General features: G+C 62.5%; 2 protein-coding genes across 2 annotated transcripts; one reads left to right on the top strand and one right to left on the bottom strand.

Annotated features, from left to right (window-relative positions):
• The first annotated feature begins 1,458 nt into the window (after nt 1–1,458).
• Nucleotides 1,459–7,608, top strand: FBXO6 (F-box protein 6). Its single transcript, XM_077899646.1, has 6 exons — nt 1,459–1,586; nt 3,172–3,464; nt 5,335–5,461; nt 5,879–5,974; nt 6,869–7,004; nt 7,179–7,608. The coding sequence occupies exons 2-6, from the start codon at nt 3,200–3,202 to the stop codon at nt 7,407–7,409; spliced, it is 855 nt and encodes a 284-aa protein (XP_077755772.1). The 5' UTR covers nt 1,459–1,586; nt 3,172–3,199; the 3' UTR covers nt 7,410–7,608.
• A 156-nt stretch (nt 7,609–7,764) lies between these two features.
• On the bottom strand, nt 7,765–12,584 carry MAD2L2 (mitotic arrest deficient 2 like 2). Its single transcript, XM_077899647.1, has 9 exons — nt 12,460–12,584; nt 12,151–12,202; nt 11,822–11,940; nt 10,760–10,831; nt 10,154–10,254; nt 9,306–9,400; nt 8,924–8,997; nt 8,288–8,380; nt 7,765–8,066 (listed from the first exon to the last, which is right to left on the bottom strand). Exons 2-9 carry the CDS (start codon nt 12,188–12,190, stop codon nt 8,025–8,027), a joined length of 636 nt encoding a protein of 211 aa, XP_077755773.1. The 5' UTR covers nt 12,191–12,202; nt 12,460–12,584; the 3' UTR covers nt 7,765–8,024.
• Nucleotides 12,585–17,993: the final 5,409 nt, after the last annotated feature.

The raw sequence follows: 17,993 nt of genomic DNA, 5'->3' as shown, positions 1-17,993 counted from the left end.
TCTGCCAAGAGCTTCCCTGACATTAGCTGAGGCCAAAGCATTGAGAACGGTTCGTAGCACACAGTAGGTGCTCAATGACCTCAATGGTACCTGGATGGGGGCCTCGGCCATGGCAGGGACACCACTCCCTAGCCCTAAGGGCGAGTTAGCAAAAGGCCCCCTTGGGGGACGGGCAGCCCTGATGGGTCAACGAGGTGGCCTGGGCCAGGCACCCTTGCGCAGTGCACAGCCTGCACGACCCTTTGTGGTGGCCTCACGTAGGTGCTTGATGACTTGTCGAGGGAAGAAAGGAATTAATGACAAAAACGCAGAGAAGGGATCCCTGGGTGGTGCAGGGGTTTGGCGCCTGCCTTTGGCCCAGGGTGTGATCCTGGAGACCCGGGATCGAGTCCCACGTCGGGCTCCCGGTGCATGGAGCCTGCTTCTCTCTCTGCCTGTGTCTCTGCCCCTCTCTCTCTCTCTCTCTCTCTCTGTGTGACTATTGTAGATAAATAAAAATTTTAAAAAATTAAATTAAATTAAAAAACGCAGAGAAGTTTTCACCTTTGAGTAAACTGAGCCCTACCTGAGGTCATGCCCTCATGAAGGTAAAAGCCAGGATCCAGCCCAGAGTTTCAGTAATCTCCGTGGGGTGGGGGTGGGGTGGGGGGCGGTGGCGAGTAATGGGGGGTTAGGAAGGGCCTGGAGAGGTGGGGGGCTGGGAAGGGAGGGGAGGGGTAGGGGGTGGGAGGGGAGGGGAGAGGTGGGGGGGGAGAGGTGGGTGGGAGGGCAGGGGAGGGGTAGGGGGTGGGAGGGGAGGGGAGAGGTGGGAGGGGAGAGGTAGGTGGGAGGGCAGGGGAGGGGTAGGGGGTGGGAGGGGAGGGGAGCTGCGGGGGTTTAGCACGGGAGGGGAGCGGGGGCGGGGGTAGGACGGGAGGCCCGCACGCCTCCGCACAGCGAAGGAACTGGTGAAGAGTCCCGCGTGGGCTGCGCAGAGGTGGAGGCTCGGCGAGGAGAAGGCTGGGAATCCCCCGAGGGAGGCGGGGCCCCCGCAGGGGAGACAGGTTCAGGCTACGGGGTCCCCGCGGCGGCGGCGGGAGACGCTGACTTCCGGGGCGGGGCGAGCGGGCCCGGGGGGCGGGGGCGGGGCGAGCGGGGCCGGGGGGCGGGGCCGGGGAGGCGGGGGCGGGGCGAGCGGGCCCGGGGGGCGGGGCCGGGGAGGCGGGGGCGGGGCGAGCGGGCCCGGGGACGGGGCCTGGGAGGCGGGGGCGGGGCGGGGCGGGGGGCGGGGCGGGGCCGGGTTGGCGGGGGCGGGGCGAGCGGGCCCGAAGGCGGGGCCGGGAGGCGGGGGCCGGGCGAGCGGGCCCGGGGGGCGGGGCCGGGGAGGCGGGGGCGGGGCGAGAGGGCCCGGGGGCGGGGGCGGTGCCGGGTTGGCGGGGGCGGGGCGAGCGGACCCGGGGGCGGGGCCGGGGAGGCGGGGCCGGGGGCGGGCCCGGAGCGCGGCGCGTGACGCGGGGCGGGGCCCGACAGCCGGCAGCGCAGCGGAGGCCGCAGGCCCCAGGCGGACCCCGAGCTCCGGTCCCGTGGGGCGCGGAGCCCGCGTCCAGGTGGCGGCCCAGCCGGGGGACGGGCGCGGCGCGGCCCCGGGGCGGCGGGGCGGGGCGGGGCGGGGCCTCCGGGGCGGCGGCGGCGGCCGGGGCGGGGCGGGGCCGGGCTCTGGCCCCGACTCGGGGGAGCGCGGCCGGGGAGCGACGCGGGCCGCACCTCGCGGGGGGGCGCCGGCCGGGCGGGTCGGGACCTCCGGGCAGCGACGCCCGCGGGCCCTGGGCGGCACCGCGCTTCCCCGGGCCTCAGCTTCCGCGTTTGAGAAATGGGCGCGCTCAGCCCGGAACTGAGACGTGGGCGCGGGGACGGTGCCCGCGGGGCCTCGGGCCGCACACGGCAGCCCCGCCCGCCTCGCCCCGGCCCCCCGAGCGGCGGAAAGCAGGGGGCGGATGTGGGTGACCAGGTGCGCGCGGGACCGGGCGCGGGGGGCGGGGCGGGCGGGGCCGGTCCTCCCGGTCGCCTCTGCCCCGCCCAGCGACGGGGCCCCGGGGGTGTCGGGAGGCGCCGCGCCGCTCACCCGGCGGCCCGGACCCTGGAGGCGGCCGCGGTTCCTCCTGAGAACGCGGGGGCCCGGGCCGCTCGGACCCTTCGCATCAGCACTGCCGCCGGGGCCGTGTCGGGGAGGCGCGCCCGGCCCGAGGCCTCCAGAGCCCCGCGAGCCCCGCGAGCCTTGGCCGAGGCTCCGTGCGACACGAGACGTGTCCTGGAGCCGGTGCGGGGCCGACGAGGCCCGTGAGGGACGGGGCTGCCCCCCACCCCCACCGGGGCCCTCAGTGACCCGGCTAGCGGGGCAGGGCTCCCCGGGGCAGGGCTCCGCTGCTGGCCCTGCGGGAATCTCCAAAACCCGGTGTTCTCGGCGGCGGCGGCCACAGCTGCTGGGAGGGAAGCCCAAGCCCTGACGCTCCGCAGCACCTCCCCGCCGGCCCTGGGCGGAGAGCTTTACCTGCACCGGCTCGGTCCTCCGGGCCCTGCGGAGGCTGGGAGGCCTGGCCTCTCTCCCCGCTAGCCACGCAGGCCGGGGGTCCAAGCCCGGGCAGCCTTGCTCAGGGTCCCTCAATCTGTTGTGCGGTGTCTGAGCAGTTGGGAGTGGGCCCTGGCCTGATGCCCGAGCCGGGACGGAGGCGGAGGTGCTCCCCAGGAGGGAGTTTCATCACATCGGGCTTCCAGGCCAAAGTGCGCGACCTGGGAGAGGAATGCGGTCGCCAGCACTAGCCCCACCCCTTAGGGAAGCCGTGACCGACACCCTAAAGCCATTAGTACGAGTTGCCAGCACTAAAAGAACGTCACCACGACCTCCTGCAGGGGCCGCAGACAGGGGCCAGCTCACTGGGCCCAACAACTTAAAATTTAGCAATCATTTTTTTACTGGGAGAGGGCCTCTTTAGATATTAGCTCCTAAAATCCTTCTTAATGTTTATCACATGTTTTCAAATGCACGTAACGGTGACCACTCCACATTTTTGCAGCCTACTAAGTCCTGGAAAGGTGCTCAAACCCCTCTTGTTTCACAAAGCAAAAGAGGATGAGGAGCCCCTGGGTCCTGCGTCCCAGGTCCCGGGTCGGGGTCATAACCAGTTGCCCCCACAGGCCTGTGTGCGCCCCGCCCGCCCCCGCCATGGCCCTGGTCAGCATCAACGAGCTGCCCGAGAGCATCCTGCTGGAGGTGTTCACGCACATCCCCACCCGCCAGCTGCTGCTGCGCTGCCGCCCGGTCTGCAGCCTCTGGCGGGACCTCATCGACCTGGTGACCCTCTGGAAGCGCAAGTGCCTGCGGGAGGGCTTCATCACCGAGGACTGGGACCAGCCTGTGGCCGACTGGAAGATCTTCTTCTTTCTGTGCAGTCTCCGCCGGAACCTCCTGCGCAACCCGTGTGCTGAAGGTGGGCTGGGGGCCGCCCAGGGCTGCTTCCCTCCCTTTCCTGAAGCTCAGGGCCTCCGCCCCTGGGGTTCCCACACTATCTGGGGTGTTCTCGCACACCCCTAGCACCTGCCGGACGCCCGCCCCGGTCCCCCGCCTCAGCACCATGCGCCCGCACCTCTGTCCCGTCCGCCCTGCTCAGTACCTCTACGGCACTGTCAGAACCTGCGAGCCTCTGCTCTCACTCGGGGCGGCGGGGCTGTTTCTTTGCCACAAGCTCCAAGGTCCAGGGGCCTAATGGGTCTTGCTCACCACTCTGCCCAATGTCCCCAGTGACGCCTTCACATAGCCCGTGCTCGAAAAATGTTTGTGGAATGAACGAACCAACTGCTCGTTCACCTCCCCCCCCTGCTCCAGCATGGTCCAAGCTTCCTGACGTGCGTAGAGGGCTTCCCCCGTGCCAGGCCCTGGACTTCACTGGCTGTGGGGTTCACAAAGGTCATTCCCTCCCACTGTCCCCGTGACCCAGAGGAAGGAAATGAGGAATTCCAGATGTGACTGCATGCACATCATTTGAAGTCTCTGTTTAGCTTTTAATGTTCTCTTGTACTTGCCAGGGTTTTTTTTTTCTCCTTTCATTGAGCACCTACTATACACCAGGCACCAAACTTCACGTTGGGGCTTCAGCAACAATCAGTGCAAGCACAGTGTGTACACTGAGAATCCCTCTCCTGTCGATTTTCTCTCCTGATCCTCACGAGGACCCCAGGAGTTGGCCAAATAAGTAGGGTTGGCTCCATTTTATAGATGGGGACCCAGGATGAGCGTCCCACCCAAAGATCCAGAACCGGCCAGTTGCCAGGGCCTGGTCCTGATGCAGGCGCTCGGGCCCCTCGGAGGCCCCAGAGATAGTGGCTCACACGCTCCATCTCTCTGCCTGCCCCAGATCCCACTCAGAAGCTGCCCCGCTGGGCCGCCAGCTCAGCTCACAGCTCCCCAGAGCCCACCTGCAGCCCTGATCATGCTGGGCTTGGGCTGGCAGCTGTGTAGCTTAGGTCTCTCCTTCGCCTCTGCTCGGCACAGCCCCACTCCTGGATTTCTGGGTCACTCCTCTCGTTCTCTACTGGCAGCAGGCCGCGGGGCCTGGGGAGTGGGTGCCGGCTCCTAGTAGAGCACAGGACCAATTGGGAAAAGCTCCCTCGGCTATTGTTCTGGAAAGCCGGGGTAGAGACACCGCTGGGCTTTTTTAAGGTCCTCCTGTCTCAGCCTGAAGGGGGAGACGGGACCTGCCAGGCCAGCCCAGTGAGAATACAGGGTTACTGTGTGCCGCCAGCCCAGGATGCCCACTGTCGGTTAGCCCTCCCGCGCTGGGCAGAGGGGGTCCCCGTGACCCAGCGGCAAGCCGGTGAATCAGTCTTTGGGGCCCTTCAGATCTCAGCTAGAGTTAGGGTGTCAGGGGAGATGGCAGTCAAGTGAGTGGTTTGCACTGGGACAAACAGACTTGTCATTAAGGACAGAAGCGTCATCACCGGCCCCTCATAACTGCGTTTTGAGAACTGAAACTTCGGTGTTTCCCAGAGCCCCTCAGCAACGTAAAAGGAAGGAAATGCTAGTTTAGCCTTTTGGTAATGCTCCCCCGCCGCCCCCCCCCACCAGCCTCATGCTAGGAGTCAGGCCAGTCAGGGACAGGGTGGGAGGGAGGAAGCCCCAGACCACACGTGACGGCGGCACAGGTGGAAACGTGTTGGGAGGAAGGGCACTCTGTCGGGCGCCCCGAGGCCCAGCTGGGGTACACACCTTGAGATGTGAGCGTGAGCAAGCCCAGCCCAGGCGGGGAGGACCCGGCCGCATCTTTACACGGGGCTCTGACCTCGGCTTCTGCTTCTCCCTAGAGGATATGAAGTCCTGGCAAATTGACTGCAATGGGGGAGACGAATGGAAGGTGGAGAGCCTCCCTGGAGACCACGGGACAGATTTTCCTGACTCCAAAGTCAAGAAGTACTTTGTCACATCTTATGAGTAAGATAAACCACCGGGCTGCAGTGTGGAGGGGAAGAGGGTTGGGACAACTCTTGCCAAATCTCAGGCCAGAGCGAGGGCCTGTCTGTGCAGCTCGAGGAAGGTGGAAGGTGGTTCCCGGACAGGCTCAGAGTCTCTCACTTCTTAGAGCAGGAGAACTCGGTGGCCGAGATTCATAGCAGTGGGGGGTGAAGAATAAGGGCCGAGAGCCCCTGGGTGATTAGGGCAAGTCGGGGGGTCTGCAGGTTCCTCCTCTAGGAACACGAGTTCATGGAACTAGACCACAGGCCGCCACACAAGTGCGTGTTTCCCATAGGCCAGCACCAGCAGGGGCAGCAGTCCTGCAGTCAGGGGACAGTGCTGGGCCAGCCATGCCAAGCACACCTGGGAGCGTAAGCCTTTCCTTTTGCTCCACAGGATGTGCCTCAAGTCCCAGCTGGTGGACCTCAAGGCCGAGGGCTACTGGGAGGAGCTGCTAGACACGGTCCGGCCTGAAATCGTGGTTAAGGACTGGTGAGTGGGGCCGGCCACGCTCTGCATCGTCCCCTCATCTTCCCGGGAGCACCGACAGGCTGCGCCCACTCTGCCCAGCCAAGTCCTAGGGTGGGGCTGCCCCGGCGGCCGGCCCACCTGGCCCCGCACCCACATGCCCCTGCCGCCAGCCAGCCCTCGGCCCGCTCACACCTCCTGGCCTTCCTGCATCAGCATGTGTTAATTCCAGTTTATAGATGGGGAGACTGAGGCCTACAGATAAATTGTCACAAATTGATGCTAGAGCACCAGAGACACCCGGACCCAGCCGCCCTGGACCTTGCTCACAGGCCTTCTGCGCCTGCCTCCCCTGCCCCTTCTCTGTGCAGCCCTCTGCTCCTTCCCAGGCTCCTGCTCTGTGCCAGAGCTGTACAAGGTTCTGGCGTGGCCCACAGCAGAAGCAGGACCCCAATCCCCGTGGGGCCCCAGGGCCACCATTCTAAGGCAGGGGGTGGGGTTTGAGGAGTGCGCAGAGCTACAGGGGTGTGGACAGCAGGGCTGAGCACAAGGTGGGCCCTGTACCAGCCCCATCACACAGGCCACCCCTAGAATCTCCCACGGAATCCCCAGTCTGATCCAGTACAAGGTCCAGGGACACAGCTCCCACTGCCCAGGCCTTTATCTCTGTGGAGAGCCTTTTGCTTTGTTAAGGGGACGTCTTCACTGGACACCCAAAGGAGTTGCCACTCGGCCCCGACGCGGCCCCGCACACTGCTTACCCCAGGGACACAGGAGGGCCCGGAGAGCTGGGAAGTCAGCTGGGCCTCGGGCAGGGCAGGACGGTCCGCCTCAGGGCTCCAGTTTGTGGGTGAGCGGCCTGCCTCCAGGGCCGCCTTCCGTCTGGGGCGCGCAGTCCTGAGCCCCCCCTTCCCTCAGGTTTGCGGCCAGAGCCGACTGTGGCTGTACCTACCACATCCGAGTGCAGCTGGCCTCCGCCGACTACATCGTCCTGGCCTCCTTCGAGCCCCCGCCTGTGACCGTCGATCAGTGGAACAGCGCCAAGTGGACGGAGGTGAGGCCTCACCTGCTTGCCCCTCACCACCCACTTCTCCGGGGCCAGGACGGCAGGAAACCGAGGCCTGGAGCCCCCGCCTCCCGGCCTCCCTGCTCCTCCCCAGTGGAGCTGCCGCCCCACCTGTGCCCTCCCCAGCCCTGACGATCACTTCTTCCCCTGCCCTCCTGCCAGGTCTCGCACACTTTCTCCGATTACCCCCCCGGCGTCCGCCACATCCTCTTCCAGCACGGAGGCCAGGACACGCAGTTCTGGGCGGGCTGGTACGGGCCCCGCGTCACCAACAGCAGCATCGTCATTGGCCCTAAGGTGACCGGGGACCCGGCCCGGTTCCCCGCTCAGCCCGAGCACACACAGGGCCGGGAGAGGGCCGCCCGCTTGCCCTCCTCGCTTCATCTCCACTGACCGTGTCTGCTAGCCACTCCTCCGTCCTGTGTCTGGACCAAACCACCCGCAGCAGTGCCCTCCACTGAGGCTGCGCTGGGCGCAAGGCCCTGCTGGGGAGCTGCTGCCCCACTTCCAGCCTGGAGCAAACCCACCAGTTGGCGGTAACTCCGTCACGTACTCTGACATTTTGTGACAATAAACGTTTTCAGTAAGACCAGCGTGGGGTTGGGTCTGGTGGCGGGAGGCCCTGGCACTGAGGCGGCGAAGCAGCCCCTCCCCCCGGCCAGCGGCTGCTCCTGCGCTCCCCGCTCCGGTTGGGGACAGCCCAGCTCGGCCCTTGGCGCCCTTTATTGAAACCACTCACAGCACAGTATTTGAGACAGACCGTGTTGACCGGCCAGACCGCAGGAGCTAAGATAAGGAATCCAGGTCCGAGCATCGTCCCTGCCCTCCTGGGGCGAATCCGTCCACGAAGGCAGCCAGACCTGAGCCCGCCGCGCTGGAGGGGGGCCGGTCCATACCCCGAGGCAGTAAGAGCACTTGAAACCAGGGTGGCCCCGCAGCACTGCCCTAGGCTGGGGCTCCGGCCGACGTCCAGCCGTTGCAGCATCCCTGCCGGGGCCACTCACACCCTCAGCTGCTTTTATGAGCTCGCTCTTCCACGTAGAGCTGCATCTAGGGGACAGGAGTAAAGAGCCGGGGTCAGGAGGATGGCCAGTGGAGGACGGCACCCCCTGGCCCCTGGCACGCAGCTCCGCCCGCGGCTGGGGCTGTATGGCGCAGCCACCCGGTAAGAGAACGGGGTTTGGGCCTTAGCCCGGGCATTCCCTGGTCATCTCCAAGCCTCGAGCCACAGGCCTCCAGCAAGGCCTCAGCACACCTGCGGTACGGCTCACCTTTAAAATGTCGGACGTCATGGTTTTCAGTGGTATCAGCCGGGGGTCGTGCATGTGGACGTCCTGCTCATCTGCCAGGATCCAGGGAAAGTCCTAGAGAGGGGACCGAGGTCGGGAGGTGGACGGGGCTAGGCCGGGAGCGGCCTGCGCTCACGCTGCTGCCCCCCGCCCAGAGCTGGGGTCCTCAGGCTGCAGGGAGCCGCAGAATCACTGGGGAGGTCCCAGCTCTGCAGACTGCTGGGTCCTCCACCGGCGAGGCCGGGTCTCGGGTCCGAGCTGGGCTGGGAACCCAAGTGGTTTAACAAGCCCCCAGCACCAGCTGCGAAACTGGTGGGCAGAGCCCCCCGCCTCTTGGGAGCTGTGCTGGGCCGGCTGCCGCAGGCACGGTGCCACCCCCTCTGCTGAGGGCCCAGGCGGGGCACGGCGAGCCTGTGGCCACCCGGTTAACACACAGCTAAACCCGCTGGATGCCAGGCGCAACATCCCCGCCCACTAACGAGCCACTAACTAATGGCCGTTGCCACTAATGTTGCCACTAACGGCGGCAACATCCCCGCCCACTCCGAGCTCGGGCCCCTGGTTTCCAGAGCCCGCCAGCTGTCTCCTGCCCACCTTCCCAGACCTCTCTCATCTCACCTTGATGACCTGAATCTTCTCCATGTTGCGAGTGGCAGCCTCTCTCGTGTGCACTAAGACTGTGAAGGTACAGCCTGAAGAGGCAAGAGTTTGGTCAAGGCTGGGCCACTTCCTGCCTGCTGCCGGTCAGGGCTCCCCCCTCCCGAGCTGGCTTGGCAGTGCCCAGAGGGGAAGACTGTGAGCCGAGGGCCAGGCAGCACAGTCAGCTGGGAGACAACCCAGGGAGGAGTCAGGGTAGCTTCCTGGAGGAGGTGGGCTTCCAGAGGTTCTAAAAGGCAGGAAGGAAGAGAGGCGGCTTGCTGCAGCTGAGCAGGGACCTGAATGCAGACCAAGCCACAGAAGCCACGGAAACGCCCGGGACGAGGGCGGGGGGTGAGCACACCTGGGGGGTTGTGGTCCAGGACCGCATCACAGACGCTGATCTTCAGGATGAAGGCTCGGAGCAGCTGCTCCACGTGAGACAGCAGGGAATCTGAGCTGGAGGGGAAAAGGAGGGTCTCCCATCACAGCGGCACCCCTCACCAGCAGGCAATCGGCCCTGGGGGCAGAGCCTCCTCTGTGTCTGAGTGCGTGCGCTCCTGGGGGCCCGGCTACCTCCCTTGTCTGCAACACGTAAAATCACCTGGAGACCAGGCCACAGGGAGCCCAGCCTGACAACCAGGCCGCAGCCCAAGCCTCCGCACACCCCAGGAAGCCTGGAAAGGGCCAAGGAGAGGAAGGGCTTGCCCGAGGCCACACAGCAAGCGGGCGATTCCGGTGCCCTGACCTCACCCCGGGAAGCCGGCCGCTGACCCGCCGACACAGGGCCCAGGGTCAGCTTCTGGTTGACTGTGGGCTGGATGTGTGACTGGGAAGTCAGGAAACTGGGTCTGTGTCCTGGCTGTGCCACCTGCTGGGGGACCCTGGCCAGAACCAGCCAGTCAGCGATACTACGGATTTCCAGTGTGGACACCTCGGGTTACATGGAGACCCCCTGGCGGCCGGCCGTGGCTCGGCCCTAACAGGCCCTGTGAGGATGGCCTGCCTCGTCACTCTCCTCTTTACCCGCTTCCCGGAGGAGGTGGGCTTTCACAGGGGCCCTAAGAGGCAGGAAGGAAAAGAGGCGTGGGGCAGCCCAGTAGGAACCTGAGGACGCCGCCCTCACGGGGTGAGCGCCCTAACGGGGTGAGCGCCAGGGCTGTTTCAGGGCCTCCCAGCAGCCAGCCAGGACCCCAGGGAGAGGCCGCTTACCTGATGGACAGCAGTGGAGGCTGGGTGATTTCAAAGACGAATTTCTCCACCGGGCGGTGCTCTTTGTCCAAAATTACCACCACCACTTTCTCCACATCATTCTGCAAGGGCAGGAACCCCCTACTCCAGAACGGGGTAGCCCACCCACCGCCACCACCGCCCTGCCCAGGAAGGATGGGAGGGCACACTCACAGCGCCGCTCGGCTTCCAGGCTGAGGGCCCCTGAGAAGTTCAGGTAGGCACCCCTGCTGGGTACAGACCAAGAGGGAAGGGGATGCCTGGGACCCATGGGGGTACCTCTTAGGGGCAGGACAAAACAAGGAGGAAACCCTGAGGGAACAAGCCTAGCAGAACTGGAGGGCAGGGAGAGAAAGAGATGTGGGAAAAATCCAGAACCCTCCGGGGCAAGTGCCACTTGGCCAACTCCAGGAACCAGGGCCCCCCTGCCCTGGGGTCTGTCCCTGGGCAAGGCTGGTCTCCAGGGTACAGGAAACAGGCTTTTGGGTGCGGAGCATGGGGACCCCGCACGGTCCCAGCATCACCGCGTCCTGCAGTGCAGGAGGAGCAGACTGGGGGCAGGGAGGCTGGGGGACTTGGTGCCCTCACCTTCTCCAGGAGGGGCTTGACACAGTGCAGGGTGTCCTGGATATACTGGTTCAGCTCCGGGTGGCAGGACATCTGCACACAACCCCAAGACGGCTGGTGAGGCCCAAGGCACCAACGGGGAAGCCCCCTGCCACCCCTCCGGGAGCCCAGGGGGAGAGGCCAGCAGCTCCCTGGGGCTCCCTGCCCAAGACCCTGACTTCCCATCATGGAGCTAAGAACTGCAAATGATCCAGGGAGAGGGAGAAGTTAGAAGACGAGGATTTAGTTCAACATTAGCACTTAATATAGTGGTGGGCGTTTCTAATGTGGGCTCCGTGGGCTCCTCCAGGGGCCAAAGTCCCTAAGTTGTGTGTATTTGGGCATGCAGGCGTTTCTCCCAGGGAAGGGATCCAGAAATTAAATCAATTTTTAAAAACTGCGTGCTGAAACTAAGAGCTATGTGTTCTCAGGCAAATCTCTTAACCTCTCTGAGCTTTACTTCATCTGTGGAAGATCTTGTTGAGACAAAGTGAGATAAGGTCCCAGGACACAAGGTGCTTGGTAAATGCTATTCTTTTTTCCTTTTCCCTGAATACCCTTCAAGCTCCCACCACCTCCCAGCATCGGGGCCACTGAATTATTCTAATGTTTACTTAGAGCCTAAAGGGCCTGCACTTCTAGTGAGTGGGCGGGTGCGGGGGGGGGGGGGGGGGGAGCACATGTTACTGCTTTGTCTGCCTTTTAACCTAAAACCACCCATAGCATCGATGGTAGAGAGAAGGTCCCTGCGGTTTATAGAGGAACCATTCACCAACCTCAGGAGCCCTTTCAAACTTCGACCATGCCCCAGGGGCAAGTCTGACCCCCAGGGCCTGGTCCCTAACTGGGGCAAGGGGAACTCCCAGGTCCGAGGGGATGGAAAGAAAAGTCCAGGCAGGAGGGGCAGGAGGCCGTCGGGTGGGCTGGGGACCGGAAGGCAAGGCCAGGCCGCTGGGGAGTGGGAGGAGGGTTCACCATCCACCCTCTACCCACTTTGGGGTTCGGGGACGACCCGGTGGCCCAGGCCGCGGCGTGGAGACTCACCTGCACCGGCACGTTGTACTTCTTACGCTTCTGGAAGATGCCCACGGGGTACACCTCGCGCACGTAGAGGATGAGGTGCACGGCCACCTCCAGGAACTCGCAGAGCACGTCGGCCACCACTGGGGGGCACAGAAGCGGGAGAGCTCGGGGCCCCCGGCCCGGCCCGGGCCCTCCCGCAGGCCCCGCCCCCATCGCTGCAGGCCCCGCCCCATCACGGCAGGCCCCGCCCAATCACTGCGGGCCCCGCCCAATCACTGCGGGCCCCGCCCCTCAGGCCCCGCCCCCATCGCTGCAGGCCCCGCCCCCGCCCGCAGGCCCCGCCTCCCCACCTTGACCGAAGTTGAGGTCCTGGCGCGTGAGCGTGGTCATCCTGGCCGTCACCTAGGGTGGGCGGGAGCGGGGCTAGTGCCAGGGTCCGGGCAGCCGCGGGGCCGCCGCCTCCGCCGGGGCACTCGGGCACTCGGCGTCCCGGTCGAGGCCAGCGGCTGCGCCCCCCGCCGGTGGGCAAGGCCGGAGCTGCGCTCGCGGGAGGGCTCGGCCCCGAGGGCCCGGCGGGCTGCGCAGGCCCACGAGCGCGAGGCGGACCCGCCGACCGGAAGGCCCCGCGCGGCGGCCCGCCCGCCCCCCCGCCCGCGTACCGGCTGCGGCCCCGGGGACGCCTGGCCCGGCCCCCGCGGGGAGCCCCCAGCCGGACACTCGCGCCTCCCGCTCAACCCGCGGCCCGGACGCCGCTCGGTGACGTCCGCGGGGCTCCGGCGGGTCCTAGAGCCCGCCTCGGCCTCGGCCACGCCCACTCCGCCGCCAGCCAACCGCGGGGGCGGCCGGGCGGCGGGGGCGGGGCCGGGCGGGGCCCGGTGGGGGCGGGGCCTGGGCGGGGGGCGGGGCGCAGGGTCCCCGCGCGGGAGAAGGCCGCGGCCGCCCGCCCAGGCCCCGCCCCGGGCGCGCGAGGCAGGACACCTGCGCGGGCCGCGCTGCGCATGTGCCCCGGGGCGGTCTCCGCGCTGCGAGGGGCGGGCGGGCGGGCGCTGCTGGCGGGGCCCGGGTGCGGGCGCCCCCGGGTGAGCGCAGCGACCTGCACTGGGGTCCCCCTCCCGGCCTCAGCTGCCCAACCGACAGCGAATCCGCCGGCCCCGCCCCGCCCCCGCCCGGGAACTAGGTGCCGCCGGGGGTGACCGCCCTTCCGAGGGCGCCAGGCGTGCGCCAGGCCGGGGCTGGGTGGCCGGCGGATCCCCAGCACGTCCTCAGCACAGTCCCGCGGGGCGACTGCTAGGCTTGTCCCCACTTTACAGGCGAGCGAACGACGTCCCGAAGGGGCAAGCAGGCTGCCCGAGGCGGTGCGCGGGGTCGGCCTCGGGGACACGGGCTCTGCAAGGGCCGGGAGGCCCCTGGGACTTAATAACCCTATAGCATTAAAATCATCATCACTGGCATAGATCGGACATTTGCCCAGCAGTGATTTCTTTAATTCCCTCCTTAACCCATTTTCCACACCCACTTTATAGATGGCAAACAGGCTCGGAGACATCCCGCTCATTCGCCAAAACCACACGGTTGGAATATCAACCCAGTCCTGACTTCTAATCTGACGCCAGGGCTTCAACTCATTGTCAGCCGCCCCCGTTACACTACAGGTGGGAAAACTGAAGTCAGAGAGGTTGCCGTGGAGCTACAGGCAACAAATCACGACCAGAAGCCTGGGGACCTTGACCCTGACCTCCAGGGACATAAGAGCTTGTTAAGGGGCCCCCGGGGTAGCTCTGAGGTTCAGCGCCTGCCTTCGGCTCAGGTCGTGACCCTGGGATCCGGGGTCGAGTCCCGCATCGGGCTCCCTGCATGGGGCCTGCTTCTCCTTCTGCCTGTGTCTCTGCCTCTCTCTCTCTCTCTCTCTCTCATAAATAAATAAATCTTAAAAAAAAGAACTTGTTAGGAGTCACGTCCACCTGTGGGCACACAGATCTCATCAGGATGTTGCTTAGTTATAGCTCAGGATTAGAGAACTGTACCCCCTTTACACCGGGACATCTTCAAACTTGCATTTGCCAACTTCTGATGGGGCAAAGGCAGGGGAGAGGGTAAGTGACTCTGCCCGTTAAGCCAGGAATACCAGCAAACCACTTCTCAAGAGCAGTCCTCAGAAATCTGCATGAGAATCCCCGGGGAACTCATTAAACACCTGGAACCCAGGCCTCTCTGACTTACTGGATCACTCTGGGTGCAAAGTGGGGTGTTGGTCCTCTAACAAGTTCCTGAGGGGCCCCGATGCCCAAAAACATATGGGGACTGCCCCAGCAGTTCGGGCCGTTCCATGCTTACCCCAGAGGGATAGATGATTTATTTCAAGAACTGATGCACCTGGCAACACATTTTGGACACAACAACCCTTCTCAGGACTTGGGGACCCTGCCCATGCCATGCCATGTAGGAGAAGACCATTTCCACACAGAGCCAGTTGAGCAGCTCACTGGCTTGTGAACAGTGCCCCTGGCTCCCTGAGATTTAATCACTGTGGATACTTGGGCACTGGAGAAAGCAAGGGTCCTCTCTGCCCCTCTTCTGGAGGCGGTTCAAGCAACTTTTTTCACTGTCAACAGGAAGTAGCAGTCATGGGGGCAGGGGGGATAATAATTCCTTGTAAAGGGTTTCTTAGGATTGGATCCTGGGGTGGGAAGCTCAGAGTCCGGCTGGTGGCCCCTAGGGTACGGTGTGAGCAACATCGGGACTCATGCCAGGCCCCCAGCCTTAGCCCGCTGCCCCAAGAAGACACAGCGCAAGCCACCTGTAGGTTTCCTGACCCCAGAGCTAAAGCACTTCAAAGAAACCTTGGTGGACACACAACCCAATGCTCAACATTGTTCAGATGCAGAAAGTGGGTCCCAACAACCTTTGTTTGACGCTGGGGCACCTGCCTTGTCAACTAGAAACCCATGGATGAAATGCCTACGTCTGCAGCTTTGGATCCAAAGCCAAGGTGGGCTGGGAGACAGGAGGACAGGTTCAAACCGGTTTGCCCCCGTAGTCCCAGAAAGGCCTCTGTCTCCTCGTTTGTGAATGAACAGGCTGGACAGATGTTCCCTAAACCTCTGACAGCCTTGGGTTCCACGGGGCCAAGAAGCTGGGGGCAGGGGGCCATGAGGGAGCTCTGCGAACACTCATCTGTCATTTCTATGCACCGGGCTCTGCGGCATCTGGGTTTCTAGATCTTAAGCACATCAGCATGATGGATAGTCTTGGGACCCAGATTACATTATGGGGTTAATTTATTACATTTTTGAATACCCATTTGCTGGGAGACTGTTTTTCAAAGTTATTTGCATATTTTTCACCATAATGACAATATGTAGGAGGGCATCTGGGAGGAAAGGATGGATGTTTAGGAGGAGAGAGAGCTTATTTGCCAACTGAAGCAGGTCCCCGAGGGTCTGCAATGAGGACAGAAAGAAAATCACTCCCAAGAGACATTTAAATTGAAACTAAGAGAAGGCAAGATGTAAGAAAGTCTTACAAAGACCAAGGCCTGCATGGACCAAGGGGGATTCCTGGGGTTCACTGAACAAACATGCAGTGAGTGAGCTGGGTAAAACAACACGCTATGGGGGCGCCTGGGTGTTAAGCCTTCAGCGCAGGTCATACACCCGGGGTCCTGGGATGGAGCTCCACATTGGGCTCCCTGCTCGGCGGGAGCCTGCTCCTCCCTCTCCCTCTGCTGGTCCCCCTGCTTGCACGCTCTCTTTCTCTCTCTGTCAAATAAATAAACATTTTTTTTAAAGAAAAAAAAAAAAAACAGGCAATGAAGTATCCAGAGTCCTAAGATACTTCCAAAGTCCTCCTATACCCACCAGGGTGATCACAAGACACAACATTCGTCCCACCCCTGTGTAAAATTCCTAAGACACCACACGCAGGAGGGGGCTGGAGTGGGAGAGCTACAGAGAGCCAGCCACATAGCCTGGTGACAATCCCACTGGTGCCCCGCTGCTCGGGGACCGGCCAGTTAGAATACCCCCTGAGCAGAGACCCAGGGCCTTGTTCATTCTTCTGGTCCAGCCCCTCCCCCAGTGCCTGGCCAGGCCCAGGTTCTCATTCATGCGAATGAGTTAATGAAAGAACAGAGAGAGGAAGTAATGGTGCGCAGTGACACTTTGCCACTCACCCCGTTCGAATCCTAACTTATCCTGCATGAGAACAAAGACCTCGGATCCCAGTGCCTGAGCTACAGGTGGCGATGTGCAGAGAACGGCTTTCAAAAAATGAAGCAGGAGCTGGGGAATGCTCACTACATGCCCCCCACTTCCCGCTCTGCACCCACCGGGCTGCTCCTGTGCCTAACACCCTGCTCCTCTCCCACCACTGCTCCTCGGCCAGCTGTGAGGCCCTTCCCTCTCTAATCTCGGGGTCCTCAGCCGTGAAAAGGGGTAATGGTAGCACTGATGCCACAGGGCTGTGGGGTGAGGGGGGACAAGTGAGATGCTCATAAAAATATAAAATCAGGGCAGCCCGGGTGGCTCAGTGGTTTAGCGCCACCTTCAGCTCAGGGCGTGATCCTGGAGACCCAGGATCGAGTCCCACATCAGGCTCCCTGCATGGAGCCTGCTTCTCCCTCTGCTTCTTTTTTTTTCTCCCTCTGCCTATGTCTCTGCCTCTCTGTGTGTGTGTCTCTCATGAATAAATAAATAAAATCTTTAAAATATATATATAAAATCCACAATGCCTGGCCCTCTGTTGGTGCTGTTATGACAATGACAGCACTTAATGAGATTGAGATCTACACGCACTCTCTAAGCCCCTAGAGCAGACCCTGTAACCAGCCACCATGCTTTTCAAAACCCCATCTAAGACATCCTGGGCTGCACCCCGTTCCCCATTTCCATTTCCCAAGGCAGCCCCTGCCCGAGGTGCCCTAAGGGAGGACATGCATCCCCATGGCCCAAGTTGCCTAAAGACAAGGGACTGCGGGCCACACTCGTCTCCTCCCCTCCTTCATCTGGGCTCCTGAGATGGGGCCTGACCTACACAGCTCCCCAGATCCTCTGCTGACCTCAGACCCAAGCCAGGGCCCTGACCTTAGGCAGAGCCCACACATCCCATTCCCTCCTCAGTATCTTGCTGACTCCCCAGCATCATCGACCCCTTGTCGGTCAGGAGGACCCTATAAATCCTCTCTTCTTAAACTCAAAGCCTCCACCCAGAGACACGAAAGGTCTTCCCCAATTTCAGGGGTTCCTGGATCCTCCGAAGTCATGCCAGACCACAGGGTAAGAACCCTTGATCCAGCTCGACTGCCACTTTTTTTTTTTAAATAACTGCTTTATTGAGATATATTTCACAAAGCATTAAGTTCACCCTTTAAAGTATGCAATTTGGTGGGTTTTAGTGAGCTGTGCAGCAGTCAGCAGTAATTCCAGAACATTTTCATCAGTTCAAAAAGAAAAACCCCACATGCAGTCGTGGTCACTCCCCCATCTCCCCTTCCCCCAGCCCCAGGCAACCACTGGGCTACTTACTGTCTCTACGGGCTTGTCTATCTTGAACACTTCATATAAATCATACATGTGGCCTTTTATGTCTGGCCTATTTCACTCAGCATAATGTTTTCTATTATTATTATTATTATTAATTATTATTAATTCATGAGAGACACAGAGAGGCAGAGACACAGGCAGAGGGAGAAACAGGGTCCATGCGAGGAGCCTGATGTGGGACTCCATCCCGGGACCCCAAAGGCAGATGCTCAACCACTGACACCCCCAGGTGCCCCCAGTATAGTGTTTTCTAGATTCATCCACACTGTAGCATGTATAGGTACTCCAATCCTCCTTATGGCCAAACACTATTCCACGCTATGAATCCAGCATGTTTTCTTTATCCTCCCATCAGTCGATGGATATTTCAGTGGTTTCCACGTTGGCCATAGAACTCTGGAGAAACTGAGGCCCAAAGTCACCAAAACCAGGGCGGGACAGGCGTCCAGGCCTCTCCTAACATCTGTTCTTTCCCCGCTGCCTCACTCTGGGACAACCCAGAGGTCACAGAGAGGCCAGAGCAGCAGCATTTGAACCTGAGTCTGCAGTGAATCGTGCCCCACACCCCCTGGCATCCAAGCGACTGTCACCTCTTCCCAGCCAGTTTCTGTCTCCCCACTTTTGTCCTTGCCCTGCTACAGCCTATTCCCAAC

This window comes from Canis aureus, chromosome 5 (assembly GCF_053574225.1).
Source record: "Canis aureus isolate CA01 chromosome 5, VMU_Caureus_v.1.0, whole genome shotgun sequence".
NCBI lineage: Eukaryota > Metazoa > Chordata > Mammalia > Carnivora > Canidae > Canis > Canis aureus.
Note: the sequence above shows the minus strand (reverse complement) of the source record. Positions and strands in the feature narration are given on the sequence as shown.